The sequence below is a fragment of the Trichomycterus rosablanca genome, chromosome 5 (genome assembly GCF_030014385.1).
Source record: "Trichomycterus rosablanca isolate fTriRos1 chromosome 5, fTriRos1.hap1, whole genome shotgun sequence".
Lineage (NCBI taxonomy): Eukaryota > Metazoa > Chordata > Actinopteri > Siluriformes > Trichomycteridae > Trichomycterus > Trichomycterus rosablanca.
Window position 1 is genome coordinate 2,212,441 of NC_085992.1, and position 18,728 is coordinate 2,231,168.

The following is an 18,728-nucleotide window of genomic DNA, read 5'->3' on the forward strand; positions in this document are numbered from 1 at the left end:
GTGTGTAATCGTCGAGTAACTTGGAAGCAATTACAGATGATTAGAATCGGATTGTGAAATTGCCAAATGGTGAAGGAGGGTCACGTGCCAAGAGTGATTTTTCTCCCATCGGCTCCCCAAATGCTCCTGATTACACCCCACAGAGGGTCAGATGGCACTTAAACACACACTGATCCAGCTCTGTGTACCCGGCCTGGAACCGCCTCATTACTCCACATGGGCATAATACATCAAGATGCCAGTTTAGCAGTGACTAGTGCTTTAAACATAACAAACTGGCAACACTGTAGAATAAATAATAATAATAATAATAATAATAATAATAATAGTAATAATAATATATCAGTAATAATAATAATAATAATAATTATTATTATTATTATTATGTATAAGTAATAATAATAATAATAATAATAACAAAAAACAATAATAATAATAATAATAAACTATTATTATAAATCAGTAATAATAATAATAAAAATAATAAACTATTATTATTAATCAGTAATAATAATAATAATAAATCAGTAATAATAATAATAATAATAATAATAAACTATTATTATAAATAAGTAATAATAACAATGATTGATTAATAATAATAATAATAATAATAAGAATAAAAATAATAATAATAATAAAAAGAATAAATAACTATTATTATAAATCTGTAATAATAATAATAATAATAATAATAAATCAGTAATAACAATTTTCACAATTGTGCAATTACTTATTTTATACATTGTTATATAATAATAAAAAATATAAGACATGAAAAAAATATATATATAATAATTATATAGTAATAAAAGACAGAATAATGATTGTGTCTTAATCACAGAACCATCTCTGTTCCATATCAAGTTTTTATATAAAAGCAGTAAAATTCTGAGGCAGCATCTGTACTCTTATAATGGCTTTTTATAAGATCATTAAACTGTGGAGGGTTCACATTATACCAACCCTAAACTCTCTGATGCCCGTTACTGTTGGCAACATAATAACGTACAACACACACAGCTCCAGTTCCAACGTACCAACGTACCAAAGTGTAACTCCACACGTCCAGCTGACCTGGCTCATAAATGACATTTACATAAGGGAGCGATTATAAAAATGTATTTATTTTAAATTGATAATAAAATAGTGGTGAAATCAGGAGCAGCCAAATAATCTGATTTATACCACATCACTGTCATTCACACAGACTCCCCACAGTTACAGTTACAAAGCAGTTCATTTATCATTAAATAATGGCATATTTATATATGCATGTGTGTGAAAAAAGAAAAAAAAGACAACAAGAAGACAGACAGACAGACAGACAGACAAAAAGACAAACAAAAAAAGGCAGACAGACAAAAAGAAAGACAGACAAAAAGACAGACAGTCCGACAGAAAGAAAGACAGACAAATAAGGCAGTCAGACAGAAAGACAGACAGCCAAACAACAAGAAGACAGACAGAAAGAAAGACAGACAGAAAGAAAGACAGACAGAAAGACAGACAAACAGAAAGACAAACAGCCAAACAAACAGAAAGAAAGAGGACAGACAGACAGAAAGAAAGACAGAAATAAAGAAAGAAAGACGGACTGACAGACAGACAGACAGAAATAAAGAAAAAGAAAGACACAGACAGACAGACAGACAGACAGACAAACAGACAGAAAGACAAACAGACATAAAGAAAGACAGACAGAAAGAAAGACAGACAGACAGAAAGAAAGACAGACAGAAATAAAGAAAAAGAAAGACAGACAGACAGACAGAAAGACAAACAGACATAAAGACAAACAGACATAAAGAAAGACAGACAGAAAGAAAGAAAGACAGACAGAAAGACATACAGACAGACAGACAGACAGCAAGACAGACAGAGAAAGACAGACAGACATAAAGAAAGAATCGGTATGGTATATATTCTATATAACGGGTTTGTGTACAGCAGTATAAAGACGTGAGGCTGTACGTTTATGATCTAAATATAATTTACACTCAGTATCACATAGAGACGCCTGATCCACGAACCAGCTCCTGATCCACCAGCTTTTATGGAAGCGGAGCTTTTTAAATGAAATATAAAAGTAAATGAGGCATTAAAGCATTACACACATATTAATAATAAGAGTAATATAATAAAGCTGAGGAGACCCCGCTTCACCTCCTCCTGTATAATACACTCATCATCACAACTATTAATTACATTTATTACATCAGTCAGTCTGATGTTACTCTAATGTTCCAGTCTGCATATAAACATGCGGATACGTCATTAAATCTCACTCATTACTCTGTACTGGGAACCAGTTCACACTCCCAGTCCCACTGATTCATATCAAAGAGAGGTTTTATACCACAAAAACATTTAAAATATAGCTGAATTATTCACTGTTAAAAATATCATTATAAGTGTGTGTGTGTGTGTGTGTGTGTGTAAACGCTTCAGTCTTAACACACCACTTTAAATAAGTCGTTACGGAGCTCGTTATGTGGTTTAGTAATTAGCATTAAGATGATGGAGCCTTACAGCAGGAAGGGTTTGGGTTTGATTCCTTTTTGTGTGGAGTTTGCATGTTGCACAGTCCCAAGTGTGTGTGTGTGTGTGTGTGTGTGTGTGTGTGTCCTGTGATGGACTAGAGATTTGTCTAGGTGTTTTCTGCCTTTTGTACAATAAATCAGACCCAGTGTGTGTGTGTGTGTGTATCTGTGTATATACAGTGTATCACAAAAGTGAGTACACCCCTCACATTTCTGCAAATATTTCATTATATCTTTTCATGGGACAACACTATAGACATGAAACTTGGATATAACTTAGAGTAGTCAGTGTACAACTTGTATAGCAGTGTAGATTTACTGTCTTATGAAAATAACTCAACACACAGCCATTAATGTCTAAATGGCTGGCAACATAAGTGAGTACACCCCACAGTGAACATGTCCAAATTGTGCCCAAAGTGTCAATATTTTGTGTGACCACCATTATTATCCAGCACTGCCTTAACCCTCCTGGGCATGGAATTCACCAGAGCTGCACAGGTTGCTACTGGAATCCTCTTCCACTCCTCCAAGATGACATCACGGAGCTGGTGGATGTTAGACACCTTGAACTCCTCCACCTTCCACTTGAGGATGCGCCACAGGTGCTCAATTGGGTTTAGTCCATCACCTTTACCTTCAGCTTCCTCAGCAAGGCAGTTGTCATCTTGGAGGTTGTGTTTGGGGTCGTTATCCTGTTGGAAAACTGCCATGAGGCCCAGTTTTCGAAGGGAGAGGATCATGCTCTGTTTCAGAATGTCACAGTACATGTTGGAATTCATGTTTCCCTCAATGAACTGCAGCTCCCCAGTGCCGGCAACACTCATGCAGCCCAAGACCATGATGCTACCACCACCATGCTTGACTGTAGGCAAGATACAGTTGTCTTGGTACTTCTCACCAGGGCGCCGCCACACATGCTGGACACCATCTGAGCCAAACAAGTTTATCTTGGTCTCGTCAGACCACAGGGCATTCCAGTAATCCATGTTCTTGGACTGCTTGTCTTTAGCAAACTGTTTGCGGGCTTTCTTGTGCGTCAGCTTCCTTCTGGGATGACGACCATGCAGACCGAGTTGATGCAGTGTGCGGCGTATGGTCTGAGCACTGACAGGCTGACCTCCCACGTCTTCAACCTCTGCAGCAATGCTGGCAGCACTCATGTGTCTATTTTTTAAAGCCAACCTCTGGATATGACGCCGAACACGTGGACTCGACTTCTTTGGTCGACCCTGGCGAAGCCTGTTCCGAGTGGAACCTGTCCTGGAAAACCGCTGTATGACCTTGGCCACCATGCTGTAGCTCAGTTTCAGGGTGTTAGCAATCTTCTTATAGCCCAGGCCATCTTTGCGGAGAGCAACAATTCTATTTCTCACATCCTCAGAGAGTTCTTTGCCATGAGGTGCCATGTTGAATATCCAGTGGCCAGCATGAGAGAATTGTACCCAAAACACCAAATTTAACAGCCCTGCTCCCCATTTACACCTGGGACCTTGACACATGACACCAGGGAGGGACAACGACACATTTGGGCACAATTTGGACATGTTCACTGTGGGGTGTACTCACTTATGTTGCCAGCCATTTAGACATTAATGGCTGTGTGTTGAGTTATTTTCAGAAGACAGTAAATCTACACTGCTATACAAGCTGTACACTGACTACTCTAAGTTATATCCAAGTTTCATGTCTATAGTGTTGTCCCATGAAAAGATATAATGAAATATTTGCAGAAATGTGAGGGGTGTACTCACTTTTGTGATACACTGTATATGTGTGTGTATTTGTGTGTATGTGTGTGTATCTGTGTGTACATGTGTGTGTGTGTATGTGTGTGTGTGTATCTGTGTGTATATGTGTGTGTGTGTGTGTTTATGTTTATACATGTGTGTGTGTGTGTGTGTGTGTGTGTGGTATTTATCTGTGTGTATGTATGTGTATCTGTGTGCATATGTATGTGTGTATATGTGTAAGTGTATGTGTATGTGTGTGTGTGTATTTGTGTGTGTGTATTTGTGTGTATATGTGTGTGTATGTGTATGTGTGTGTGTATGTATCTGTGTGTATATTTGTGGGTGTATTTGTGTATATGTGGGTGTGTATCTGTGTGTATGTGTGTGTGTGTATTTGAGTGTATATGTGTGTGTGTATATTTGTGGGTGTATTTGTGTATATGTGTGCGTGTATCTGTGTGTGTGTATTTGTGTGTATATGTGTGTGTATGTGTATCTGTGTGTGTATATATGTGTGTATCTGTGTGTGTGTATCTGTGTGTGTATGTGTGTGTGTATTTGTGTGTATATGTGTGTGTATCTGTGTGCATATGTGTGTGTGTATTTGTGTGTATATGTGTGTGTATGTGTATGTATCTGTGTGTATATTTGTGGGTGTATTTGTGTATATGTGTGTGTGTATCTGTGTGTATGTGTGTGTGTGTATTTGTGTATATATATGTGTGTGTATTTGTGTGTATGTGTGTGTATCTGTGTGTACATGTGTGTGTGTGTATGTGTGTGTGTGTGTGTGTGTATCTGTGTGTATATGTGTGTGTGTGTGTTTATGTTTATACGTGTGTGTGTGTGTGTGTGTGTGTATTTGTGTGTGTGTATCTGTGTGTGTGTATCTGTGTGTATATGTGTGTGTGTATTTGTGTGTATATGTGTGTGTATGTGTGTGTGTATGTATCTGTGTGTATATTTGTGGGTGTATTTGTGTATATGTGGGTGTGTATCTGTGTGGGTGTATTTGTGTGTATATGTGGGTGTGTATCTGTGTGTATATGTGTGTGTGTATTTGTGTGTATATGTGTGTGTATGTGTATGTATCTGTGTGTATATTTGTGGGTGTATTTGTGTATATGTGTGTGTGTATCTGTGTGTATGTGTGTGTGTATTTGTGTATGTGTGTGTATCTGTGTGTGTATATATGTGTGTATCTGTGTGTGTATGTATGTGTATATCTGTGTGTGTATATATATGTGTGTATCTGTGTGTGTATGTATGTGTGTATCTGTGTGTGTATCTGTATATGTGAACAAATCAGAATGTAGTGGAACACCCGTAGCCTAGTGAGTGTAGCTTTGGGCTATCAATCGGAAGGTTGTCGGTTCAAACATCAGTGTCTGGCTTCAGTAATTCTCTTTTAGCTGAGTAAAAAAGATGAATCCCCGCAGTTACACTTCAAAATCTAGTGTAAATATACAGTATATATAAAATAAAAAATGAGGTTAGAGAAGCGCGCAGACACACCCACACACACGACGTGCTGTACATGTGGAATGTACAGGCGTATATACGTGCTAATATACGAGTTAGTGCAGGTGTTGTTTATTTAAGTGTACATTCATTATTAAAAGCTCGTTACAGGATCACTGATGGTGCTTTAATGCTGACGCTGATGATTTAAACCCTTAATGTAAATGACCAGACTAAGGAATGGTATTTTATTAGTGCAGCAGTAATGAGTAACATATTAATTACATATTAACGTTAATTAAAATATATATACAGTATGTGCTTAAATCTCTAACTGAACTGAGGCGGCTCCGTGTGTTGATATATAAACTACACGGCATATGTTAGCTAACAAAGATTTCAATTAACCGGCAAACCCTTTCGAACTGAGAACCTCTGGATCCGACGTGGGTACCGCCTGGTGCTAGACACTCACCCAAGTCTGGAAGCGATGGAGAACTCCTGCAGCCCTGTATGTTAGTTATGCCCAAAAATTAAATAGCGTAATAATCAGAGCAAACATCTCGAGCTCACGGACGATGATTGGCTCGCCCGGAAGAGGAGAGGTCATAAGATTCCAAAAAAAACAATGCAATTGTGACCTCTGCTGGCTGATCAATGGTGCCTGCATGGACTCTCCGTGCACAATACGGCTCTCCGTATGAACCCGCCTGGTGCAGGTGAGAAGAAGCGGTCGGTGCTGCACACGTTTGGGAGGTGTGTGTGTTTGTCACGACTCTCCTCGGTCAGGAGTGGAGGTCTGCAGCAGTAAAGGAGAATCAGATATGACTAAATAAGTAATACTTCCTTCCTTCCTTCCTTCCATTCTTTCATTTTAAAGCCGAATCTATCGATCACTGGGTCCGTCTGTCAACCTGTCAGTGAACCCTGACAGACGTAGAGATGTACAACACAAACGCTGCATAACGAAGCACGACGTCCAAACGTTAACTGTCCATCAGAAGGACGAAGCATTTCTCACTCACGCTGCACAGATCCTGATTAAATGTGAGCGTTTCTGTAAATTATTTCCCATAAAAAAAAGGGAAAATAAAGTTTTATAAAAGTTAAAGAAGTCGTTGTTCTATTAGCCGGCGCGTTAACGGGCCATTAGCCAGAGAAATAATTGGAGCTGCGCAGAAGTTCAATTAAAATCATATAAATTCCAAATGAACGCCAATTAGTGCAAATGAAATGGTACATGATAAGATAATTAAGCAATTACGCTCTTTGTGGTGAAATATTTATGAAGAGTTCATTCGGCTGTGAGAGCGGCGCGTGAACCCGTGATGACCTTCTCCCGGCCGGGGCGCAGGCGCCCGTCACGAACCGCGAACCGCTCGACCCTGATGAGAGCGGGTCACGAGTACACACTTTTATTTACTGACTAATTAACTCCTGAACTTCAGCATGTTCGGCTTCTTAATGTGGTCAGCACACACACACACACACACGGAGGCTGAAGTGAGATTAATGCACGGCGAGTTCCGGCAGCATCTGTAGTCCGGACGCCGGGATTCCCCTCATCCGTCTCCTTCCTTCACTCCGACTTTTTTATCCTTTGTTTTCGCTTTTTTACCACCTATTTCTCTCATGGGACGAGACCCCATCCCCCTCCCAAATTCCTCACGCCCCTCCATACCCCCCCATCACAAAATAAACACACCCAGCGGACGGAGAGCAGCTAGAACTGCTCTGATTAATAATGGCAGAGCCAACACACACACACACACACACGCACACGCACACACACACACACACACACCGCTGTAGACGTATAAACACCGTGTTAATGGGCTGCACTCGTACTCTAATTTATTTAGGGATTTTTCATGCTTTAATCTTGTAAAAACTAAGTAATAAAACTGTTTCTTTTAGTGCGATCAATTTCCCCCGCACGCTCTCACTGCTCACGGAATAATTAAAGCTATTTATTTATATTTTGTATTTATTTGCTTTCTTTATTCTAGAATTAAAAGAAAACAAATTACGGTAATAAAAATAATAATAACAGCAAGTAAGTTGTAATAATTATATATTAAAAATAATAATAAAATGGAATACTAAATTATAATAAATAATAATAGTAATACTACTACTACTACTAATAATAAAAACAACAACAACAAAACAACAACAACAACAATAATAATAACAAATAGAATTTTAAATAATAATAATAATAATACATTAGTAATAATTATACATTAAAAATAATAATAAATGGAATACTAAATAATAATAATAATAAATATAATTCTAAATAATAAAAATAATAATAAATAGTATTCTACATAATAATAATAATAATAATAATAATAAATAGAATTCTAAATAATAATAATAATAATAATAAATAGAAATAATAATACTAATAATAATACATAAGTAATAACTATACATTACAAATAAAAAATAAATAAATTAATTATTTAATAAATAAATAAATTAGTAATAATTAAACATAAAAATAATAAATTAATAAATAAATGAATAAATTAATTAATAATAATTATTATAATAATAATTATAATAATAACAAAATTAATAATAATAATAATAATAATAATTTATGTTGTGTTTACACAGATATTTTCTGCATTTCATTATAAAGTTTTATTTTATTAATAAATGCTGCGTTGATGGAACGTGTCCCAACATTTATTACTAAAGTATCCCGGCACTGAGCTCTTGACAGGAAACATTATGAGGTAAACACGTGTCAGCCAATCAGATACTGAGATTTCATCGATCACCTCAGGGTTGGACGTAAACGGGTTGTGAGATGCATGAGAACTCCTTACAATCAATAACCAGAGCCATCCAACCCAAGCGGTGCCACCATACCACATGCGTCTCAAACATTAATAAAACAAAAACAAACAAGCCTCATTCTGGTCAGGGTCACAGTGGGTCCAGTGTTATCACTGAGCCTGGGATGTGTGTATATTGGCATGCGTGAACGTTGGAGTGTGTGTGTGTGTGTGTTTGTGCACACCTGGACGGGCGTACTCGACAGGGTCCCGGTGCTCCCTCTCCTTGACCCGGCCCCCGTACAGCAGGCGCTGGGAGTCGTGCTCGAAGGCTTTGAGGGTCTCGCTGGAGCTGTAGGATTTCTGAGTGGGGACGCGGCACTCGTCGCTCTCTCCGGCCGACGACTGCGTGTAGCGTCGCTCTTTCTCTCGCCGGCTTTCCCTCAGCGAGCAGTACGGCCTGCGCTCCTTCACATCCATCCTGCACACATGACGCTCACACACACACACACTCACACACTCTCACACACACTCACACACACACTCGTTCACTCGATCCACCCGCCGCTCCTAACGTTCACCTGCACACACAGAAACAGAGAGAGACGGATGTCAGGTCTAATACATCAGTTATATAAGGGGAAGCACGTGCTTCCAACAGCATATAACTGCAGCAAACAGTTTAGGGAAGGCCCTTCATGAATAAAAGCACAGAGCCCGGCCAGAGAAATGCTTTTTAATACGACTGAATGGCACAAATTCCAACAGACATACTACAAAGTCTTGTTAGAGGCTTTTTAGAGGAGCGGCTGTTGTTCTAGCTGAAAATAACACATACAGGTCGCTCTGTTTTAATACCGTTTATGAAATAGGATGTAGAACAAGCTCATGCTCGTGTGTCCAAATACTTTTGACAGGTGCAGCAGTGTTGTTGGGATTTTTAAACACCTCAGTGTCAGTGCTGGGAAGGGAAAGGAGCTCCAACCAAAAAATATGAAGCCAAGACTAGAGGGAGATGACCACACAACTAGTGCTGACCAGGGCGTTTAAACAGGGTATAAAAATCGTTCGTGTCAGTGCAGTGCTACCATCCAAACATCGTCTGGTCAGCTGGAGGCCTGATGGGGTTTCTTTTGATGGATAAACGGGGTACCCCCCGTTGACAAAGTGTACACAAAAACATATGGGCTACAGTCAGTAATTGTATACCCACAAGGTTCATCTGTATGGTAGGTGCAGCTTATTTATAAAAGGATCAATGAATGTAGGTACCAGATAGGTGTTCCTTATAAAGAGCTCGATAGATCTGATCGGTTGCATCAGGGATGAATTAAAAACACTCTCTGTATCATCACCCTCCAAAATAAATTAATTAAAATAAATAAACAAATAAACAAACACTCAACACCCGTCCATTACAGGCTGCCAGCCAGAATTAATAAAAATGTACATGTGGCATCGTGGGAAATGAAAAGTGAGAGGTAGAGAGACGGGGTAATGAGGGACGGAGGGGAAATAAACCAGTGCGAGGCCCCGGGGTGTGTTCACCTGTTTATTAACCCCAAAAAACTTCCACACCCCCCACCTCATTCCACACTTATAATAACGGCACCTTCATTTAATTTCTTGGCTAAGCTTGTTTTGGAACTCGCACACGCTTTATCCGCTTCAGTGTCCACATAAATACAATTAAATAAATAAATTAAATACAGAAATAAACAAATAAATAAAAACATAAATAAATACATAACAAAATCTAAAAAATAATTAAATGAATTATTAAATTAATTTATTATTTTAATACATAAACACATAAATAAATAATTCAACAATTTAGTAAAAATAAATATATACATACATAAAAACATAAATAAATACACAAAAATAATTAAATAAATAATTTAATAAATTAATAAATAAATAAAATAAATAAATACATAAATAAATAAATAATTCAATAAAAAAAGATAAATAAATAAAAAAATAAAAATAAATAAATAAGTAAATAAATAAATACATAAATAAATAAGATCAATTTATTTCTTGATTGATACCCATGAAGGAAATTTAAGAAAAAATGCTAACGCTTTACAATTTTGCCCAGAGGTTATGCTAATCTTCTCTGTATCGTTCCAATTTTAGTATATGTTCTGCTGTAGCAAGTAAATAAATAAATAAAAAACTAATTCCACCACTGATATTTCAATTTGTCAGTTATCAACATCTGAAAATTTGATCCGACACACTGGATGACCTTCCTGATGCCACCGCCCCTTAATTTTATCCAGAACTGGGACCTGCACTAAGGGTGCACTGCTGTTTCCCTCAATGACCAGGTTCACATGCCATCATGCACCTTCTGTATCTGTGAACACTGTCAGTTTTATTTCCATGTTTTTTTCACTGCAACCCTGGACAGGACACAAACCCGTCATGTTGGTCTGTCTTTCGCTCTGTCTGTCTGCTTGTCCATGTGTCTATCAGTCCTCCTGTCCTCCTGTCTTCCTTCCCTCTTTACATTCCTCCTTCCCAACTACCTTCCTTCCTTTCTTCTTCCATCCTTCCTAACTCTTCCTTCCTTTTTCCGCTTTTTTTTGTCCGTCCTTCTGTCTGTCTGCTGGTCCATACGTCCATCTGCCTTTTATTTATCCTTCCTCCTCTTCCAAATTTTTCCTTGCTTGCTTTCTTTTCACTCCTTCCTTTGTTCATTCCAATCTTTCTTCCTCTGTCCTTCCCAATTTTTTTCTTCCTTTCTTTTTCCTCTCTCCTTCTCTTCTTTCTTCAATTTTCATTCTTTCTTTCCCACCTTCCCTCCTCCGTCTTTTCTTCCCTCTTTCTTTCCTCCCTCTCACCCTTCAGCATTCCTCTCTCCTTCCTTTCTTTTCTCCTTTTCATTCCTTCTTTCCCACCTTTCTTCCTCCATCCTTCCTAACTCTTCCTTTTCCACTTTTTTGGTCTGTCTGCTGGTCCATACATTCACCTGCCCTTTATTATTTATTCTTTCTTTCTTTCTTTCTTTCTTTCTTTCTTTCTTTCTTTCTTTCTTTCTTTCTTTCTTTCTTTCTTTCTTTCTTTCTTTCTTTCTTTCTTTCTTTCTTTCTTTCCTTCCTTCCTTCCTTCTTTACTACTTCCTTCCTTCCTGTTTTCCTCCCTTCCCTCCTTCCTTCTTTACTTCTTTCTTTTTTCCTTCCTTCCTTCCATCCATTCCTCATTTCCACCTTATTTCCTTCCTTCCTCTTTTCCTTCCTTCTTTCTTCATTCCTTCCTCCTCCAAATTCCTTGTTCCTTTCTTTACTTCTTCCTTCCTTCCATCCATTCCTCATTTCCACCTTATTTCCTAACCTCTCCTTCCTTCCTCCCTCCTGTTCTGTATGAAACACCCCAGATGACCTAAAAAAGTTGCTGCATTCACTACAAGTATAAATAAATTAGTGACTAAAATATGCACACAGTGTTAAAGCGAGCACAATAGGACGTGATATTTCTGTTCTATTGTTAGTCTGGCGTCTGTTTATTACAGTTATACATCACACACACACACACACACACACACACACACACACCTGGATCAGACAGAATTATACACTGATTAAATCTTTATTCTCCAAGAACAGCAGCACAAGAACTTAAGGTTCTGGATCTTCTGGTACCGTGTTCTGAGCGTGTTGGTTAAGTGGGTGGGGGGGGGGGGGGGGATTGTGTTAGGGGTGTAAGGCTGGTCGTTATCAGGTAACAGAATCTTTAATACTTTTAGAAAAATAAAACCACATGATTATTAGAATAAAAAGCAGATTACTGACGGTTGTGGCCTGAAGGAAGCGCACTAGTGTAGATCAGATTACACTCACACAGTGCTGAGCAGAGTGTGTTATTCACATTCAGCAGAGTTCATAACACACACACACACACACACACACACTGTACACGGTAACAGTGTGTCATCTACTACCCACTCCACCACTGCTCCCACAACAAGGAAGTCCACTTAACCCTGAATAAAGTGCTTGTGGCATGTGTGTGTGTGTGTGTGTGTGTGTGTGTGTGTGTGTGTGTGTGTGTGTGTGTGTGTGTGTGTGTGTGTGTGTTTCCAGCACTATGCACATCGGTACATGTCAGGAGGGAAATCATGTGGAAAGGTAACACTTGACTTGACAGGACAGATTGACTTGACTTGTCAGGGTAAAGGTGGAATATGCAGTCTGTTTATCTGAGTGTGTGTGTGTGTGTGTGTGTGTGTGTGTGTGTGTGTGTGCGTACATCTGGGCTTTTTGAGTGACCTCAGACATTGCCTTTGGTGACTTTTTGCACTCAGCCTGTCTGTGCATCAAAAGTAAGTGTGTGTGTGTGTGTGTGTGTGTGTGCGTGCATGGATGGATGGGTGGATGGATGAATGATTGGATGGATGGATGAGTGGATGGTTGGATGATGGATGATGGATGGATGGATGATGGATGGATGAGTGGATGGATGGATGGTTGGATGGTTGGATGGATGATGGATGGATGAATGATTGGATGGATGGATGGATGGTTGGATGGATGGATGATGGATGGATGAATTATTGGATGGATGGATGGATGGATGGTTGGATGGATGATGGATGGATGAATGATTGGATGGATGGATGGTTGGATGGATGAAGGATGGATGAATGATTGGATGGATGGATGAGTGGATGGTTGGATGATGGATGATGGATGGATGGATGATGGATGGATGAGTGGATGGATGGATGATGGATGGATGAGTGGATGGATGGATGGTTGGATGGTTGGATGGATGATGGATGGATGAATGATTGGATGGATGGATGGATGGTTGGATGGATGGATGATGGATGGATGAATTATTGGATGGATGGATGATGGATGGATGATGGATGGATGAGTGGATGGATGATGGATGGATGAATGATTGGATGGATGGATGATGGATGGATGATGGATGGATGAGTGGATGGATGAGTGGATGGATGGATGGTTGGATGGATATGGATGAATGATTGGATGGATGATGGATGGATGAATGGATGGATGAGTGGATGGATGGATGATGGATGGATGGATGGATGGATGGTTGGATGGATGATGGATGGATGAATGATTGGATGGATGGATGATGGATGGATGATGGATGGATGAGTGGATGGATGAGTGGATGGATGGATGGTTGGATGGATATGGATGAATGATTGGATGGATGATGGATGGATGAATGGATGGATGAGTGGATGGATGGATGATGGATGGATGAATGATTGGATGGATGGATGATGGATGGATGAATGGATGGATGAGTGGATGGTGGATGGTTGGATGATGGATGGATGGATGATGGATGGATGATGGATGGATGAGTGGATGGATGAGTGGATGGATGGATGGTTGGATGGATGAATGATTGGATGGATGATGGATGGATGAATGGATGGATGAGTGGATGGATGGATGATGGATGGATGAATGATTGGATGGATGGATGATGGATGGATGAATGGATGGATGAGTGGATGGGTGGATGGATGAATGAATGGATGAGTGGATGGTGGATGATGGATGGATGGATGATGGATGGATGGATGATGGATGGTTGGATGATGGATGGATGGATGATGGATGGATGAGTGGATGGATGAATGGATGGGTGGATGGATGGATGGTGCAACAGTCTACCACCACTCCTATCGGGGTTTGAATCTCAGAGGTGCTATCGGCCAGCCAGGCATTTACACAGACATGAAACAACTGGCTAGGTCTGAGAAGACTGGGGTGGAACTGGACCCACCATGGCCCTGACCATTTACATTTTCATTATTAAGCAGACGCTTGCATCTACAGAGACTTACAGTACTGTGACAGTATATTATCAAAGCAATTGAGGGTTAAGGGCCTTGCTCAAGGGCCCAACAGTGGCAACCTGGCAGTAATGGGGTTTGAACCAGCAACCTTTTGATTACTAGTCCAGTATTGTAAGACTTGCAGTCAGGTTAAGTGAAGCGACTAGAAAAAAGTGTGTGTGTGTGTGTGTGTGTGTGTGCCACACGGGGAGAACATGCAAACTCCAAACAGAAAAAAAGACCCTGTCCGCCCAGCCGGGACTCGAACCCAGCACCTTCTGCCTGTGAGCTGATTAATCCCTGCAGTGTGAACAGAACAACGAGAGTCTTAAGTCCTCTTGTGTTTCTTTTTCCCAGTGGGATGAATTGGGATGTCAAGCTGGTGGCTGGGAACCAGTGAAATGTGAGAAAACGGGCGCTAAATGATACTAAAAATAATAATAAATAAATAATAATAATAATAATAATAATGACATTCGGGCGTGTCTGATCTTGTGAGGCCGCGTGAAGCCGAGGAAAAAGAATCGGAGCGCTCTGGTTCCCATCAGGCTGTGAAAGAGTAATGTGTCTCACAGGGTGCCAATCAATCCCTGCTCAGTGTGTGTGTGTGTGTGTGTGTGTGTGTGTGTGTGTGTGTGTGTGTGTGTGTGTGTGAGTGTGTGTGTGTGTGAGGAAGCATTTGTTGGCACCACAGGGCACAGGGTCACGGAGAGTGTAAGTCACCGTCAGAAAAATGCTTTTCTGCTCCCTGTAGTTTTTCAAAGCCGGGCGTACGGTGTGCGTGAGGGCACGACCTCGCCCGGCGCCGCCTTACGCCGAAAAGCGCCGCGTTAATGATCTGGAGCGACGCGAGATCCGCCCGGGAGCCGGCTACCCACGGGGCCCGTCGCCCGCCCCGCGCCAGGCTCATTTAACTGGGTTTCGTCTGATTCTTATTTTACAGACGTACCCCGTGGCACCCTGCAGACCGTGCGGCCCTAGTTCAGTCATCCAGCAAGTTGAGAAGAACCTGTGAAAGCATTTAGGAGCAACAACAGCTCGGCGGTCGAGCCACACAACCTGCTGCTGAGCTACCTGGTACACATGCGCATTAGTAATAAAACAACGTGAGACTTCAGGTCAGGACTCACCTGAAGCAACATGGTGCTTAAATTCCATCAATCTGGCAGCCCAGAAGGCATTCCTACACCTGTGAAAACATTTAGGAGCAACAACAGCTCGGCAGTCGAGCCACACAAGCTCCCTAACGAGTTTCGACCTGCTGCTGAGCTACCTGGTACACATGCGCATTAGTAATAAAACAGTGTGAGACCTCAAGTCAGGACTCACCTGAAGCAACATGCTTAAATTCCATCAATCTGGCAGCCCAGAAGAAGTTCCTACACCTGTGAAAGCCTTTAGGAGCAACAACAGCTCGGCGGTCGAGCCACACAAGCTCCCTAAGGAGTTTCGACCTGCTTCTGAGCTACGTGGTACAACAAACCTGTCTCACTTTCCTCACATGCGCATCAGTAATAAAACAGGACTCACCTGAAGCAACCTGCTGCTTAAATCCCACCAATCTGGCAGCCCAGGTGAACACCCTTCGCGAGGCTGAGCACCAAACCGAAGCTCCAGCGTTGGCTCCGCGTTAGAACCCGCTCAGCGCAGTCAGCGATCTAAGGACACCGTCTACACACCCCTCAGAAAAACACCACGCTCCAGACTGAGCTCAGACAACACCGCGCAGGTTCGACCTCGTCATAAAAAAAAAGGCATTTCAGGTTGGTAAATGACGTCAGGAATCCGAAAAACCCCGCGCCACCTCTAGGGGTCTCGTTATAGCATTAGTTGGCGCCACCCCCCCCCCGGTGCCCAGACGTGAACGTCAGGCTTCCCTGACTCATAATCCCCCAGGATCGGGCAGAAACCAGACTGGAGAACCTAGAAGTTGACCAGACGGGGCCCGGCGTACTCGCGGAACGTCCAGGAAGTCTTAAAAAGTTTGGACGCCTCGTGTGCGCTCCGTGTGCGCTGTATGAGCGAGCGCACACGTGGGCGTCCGGGTCAACGTGACCGCCAAACCACGGCGGGGTCCGGAAGTCTGAGTGCACTACCAGGAACGCTTCGGTTCCCATCAGTTGTCGAAGTCGGGCGGCGATTTTATCAGAAATGAAGGTTTTAATGAAGCTGGACGGAGGCGAAATAATTCCGGTCTCGGCGCACAATTAATTATTTCTGTTTTTTTATTTTAAACTGTTGAAATATTTCGTTGCGCACTTTTTATTTCCCATTACTAATGTTGAAAGCTCAGCAGTGTGTGTGTGTGTGTGTGTGTGTGTGTGTGTGCGTGTGTGTGTGTGTGCGCCTCTGTACTGGAATGAACGGAGGCAGAAAGTCTGGCAGCGTCTCTGATTGATACAACAACATTACTGTAACTACAGCGGGGTCCAAAAGTCTGAGTCCACTACCAGGAACTGGTTTTATTCCATCACTGATCAAACCCTAACGTGATTTGGCCCCACTGATCCATACTATCGGTGATATCAATATCCCGTTCACACGCCGCTCGCACCGGTTTCCCTCGCAGCCGCGACGCCGCGTATTCAATTCGGGGGCGCTAACGCCGGTGCGTCTCCGGACCGGTCAGTCGCCAGTACGGCCGGTGCGGCCGGTACGGCTCGGCGAGACCAGACTGGATAACTTGACTTCAGGTAAAGTCAGACCTCACGTGCGCCCGGCGGAGGCGTACCGTACGTCTGATTCACACAGCTTCTGGGATTCCAGGCATTTCTGCAACTCTTCGCTTTCCGCGACTGAATGACTGGAAGAGACGCGGTCAAAAGTATCTGGACGCCTGAGCACGAGCTCGTTTGACGCCCCGTTCCGAAACCACACGCTTGTATTTACGTTTACATTTTAAGCATTTAGCGGCCGCCTTTATCCAAAGAGACTTACAAGTGAGACTGTATACAGTGCAAGCAACTGAGGTTTAAGGGCCTTACTCAAGGGCCCAACGGTGACATCAATGACCTTCCGATTACTAGTTCTGTACCTTTAATACTGAAGCTTTAATATCATCCACTCTTCTAGGGAGCCTTAATACGATATTTTGGGGTTTGTATGTGTGGGAATTTGTGCCCACTCAGCCAACAGAGTGAATTAAATCAGTGATGCTGGAAAACAAGAGAGGATCTGGCTCACGATCTAATATTCATTTATCGAATTACCGAAAGCTATAAAGCAACCGTCGATGGCTTGAATGTGTACTGTGTCACTTGTAAGTCTGTTTGGATAAAGGCGTCTGCTAAATGCTGAAAATATAAATGTAAACAGGCACAAATTCCCACACACACACACCACAACATTTAAAGAACGAGATGCTTCCTGTGCGATGCGCAATTTACTGTCAAATTCAAGGTTTAGCGATTTAAAGTTTTCCATTCGTGCAGCGTTCAAGTGCCTCACATTTACTGGTTTATCCAAGCAATCCTACGGCAATTCAGTTAGCAATCGCTCAGTCAAAACGTCCAAGATGTTAAAGTGTAAAGGAGCTAAAGGAGTTACTCGGGTAACTGAGTTTGGAAACTAACAACCGATTCTGTGGCTGGGACAGGGGGGTATTTTCGTCTTTGAGACCGTCGCTGGATGTTCTAGGTTTACATTCAACTATTAAGGGAGCTGGGCTGTTTATTTTAGCTTCTATTTATTCTATTGTTTATTTTATGAGTGTAATTTAATTTGACAAAAAAAATTTAGGGCTGCCACTAACAACTATTTTTCTATCGATTAATCTATAGACTATTTTATCGATTAGTCGATTAATCTAAACGATTAATTTTCCTTCAAAAATTTACTTCTTTTATTTTTTATTTTTTATTTTTACAAACTGTACGGCATAATAATATAACACAAAACTAAATGTTTCGTAATTATTGTATATTTCATTATTATCTAATAGTTTATTTAATCTATTATTATATTATTATTTTTTAATGTAATTATTATTATTATTTTTATTTGTTTATTACTGCTATTATTATTATTATTATCATTATTATTTTTTTACTGATATTTTACTGTAATTATTTTTTTTTTACTGTAATTATTATTTGTTTACAATTATTATTTTTTTACTGTAATTATTATTATTATTATTATTATTTTAACATTAAACTGTATGGCATAATAATATAACACAGAACTAAATGTAAACAGAGTTTATGTCCATATTATCACATTCCTCAAGTGCTAACGTGTTTATGGTGTTCAGTACACAAAGCAAAGTGCTTCAACTAGCAGAAATAAAATAGTTAGATGTAGCCATGTCTCATTAAGTCCAGCGGTATGGACAGAATGAGCCCAGATTCTAACCTCCACATTC

The 18,728-nt window shown here is 40.6% G+C and overlaps 1 protein-coding gene and 1 pseudogene across 15 annotated transcripts in view; both read right to left on the bottom strand.

The window, feature by feature from the left end:
- Positions 1 to 18,728, bottom strand: part of tenm3 (teneurin transmembrane protein 3) — an 861,875-nt gene that overhangs the window by 327,055 nt on the left and 516,092 nt on the right. For all 15 annotated transcript variants that reach the window (XM_062995505.1, XM_062995517.1, XM_062995516.1 and 12 more), the window contains one exon: positions 8,775 to 9,110. In XM_062995505.1, the coding sequence (XP_062851575.1) occupies positions 8,775 to 9,009 (235 nt within the window). In that variant the 5' untranslated portion in view covers positions 9,010 to 9,110. The remainder of the gene's footprint in view (positions 1 to 8,774; positions 9,111 to 18,728) is intronic.
- Positions 10,602 to 10,691, bottom strand: LOC134315500 (U6 spliceosomal RNA; annotated as a pseudogene).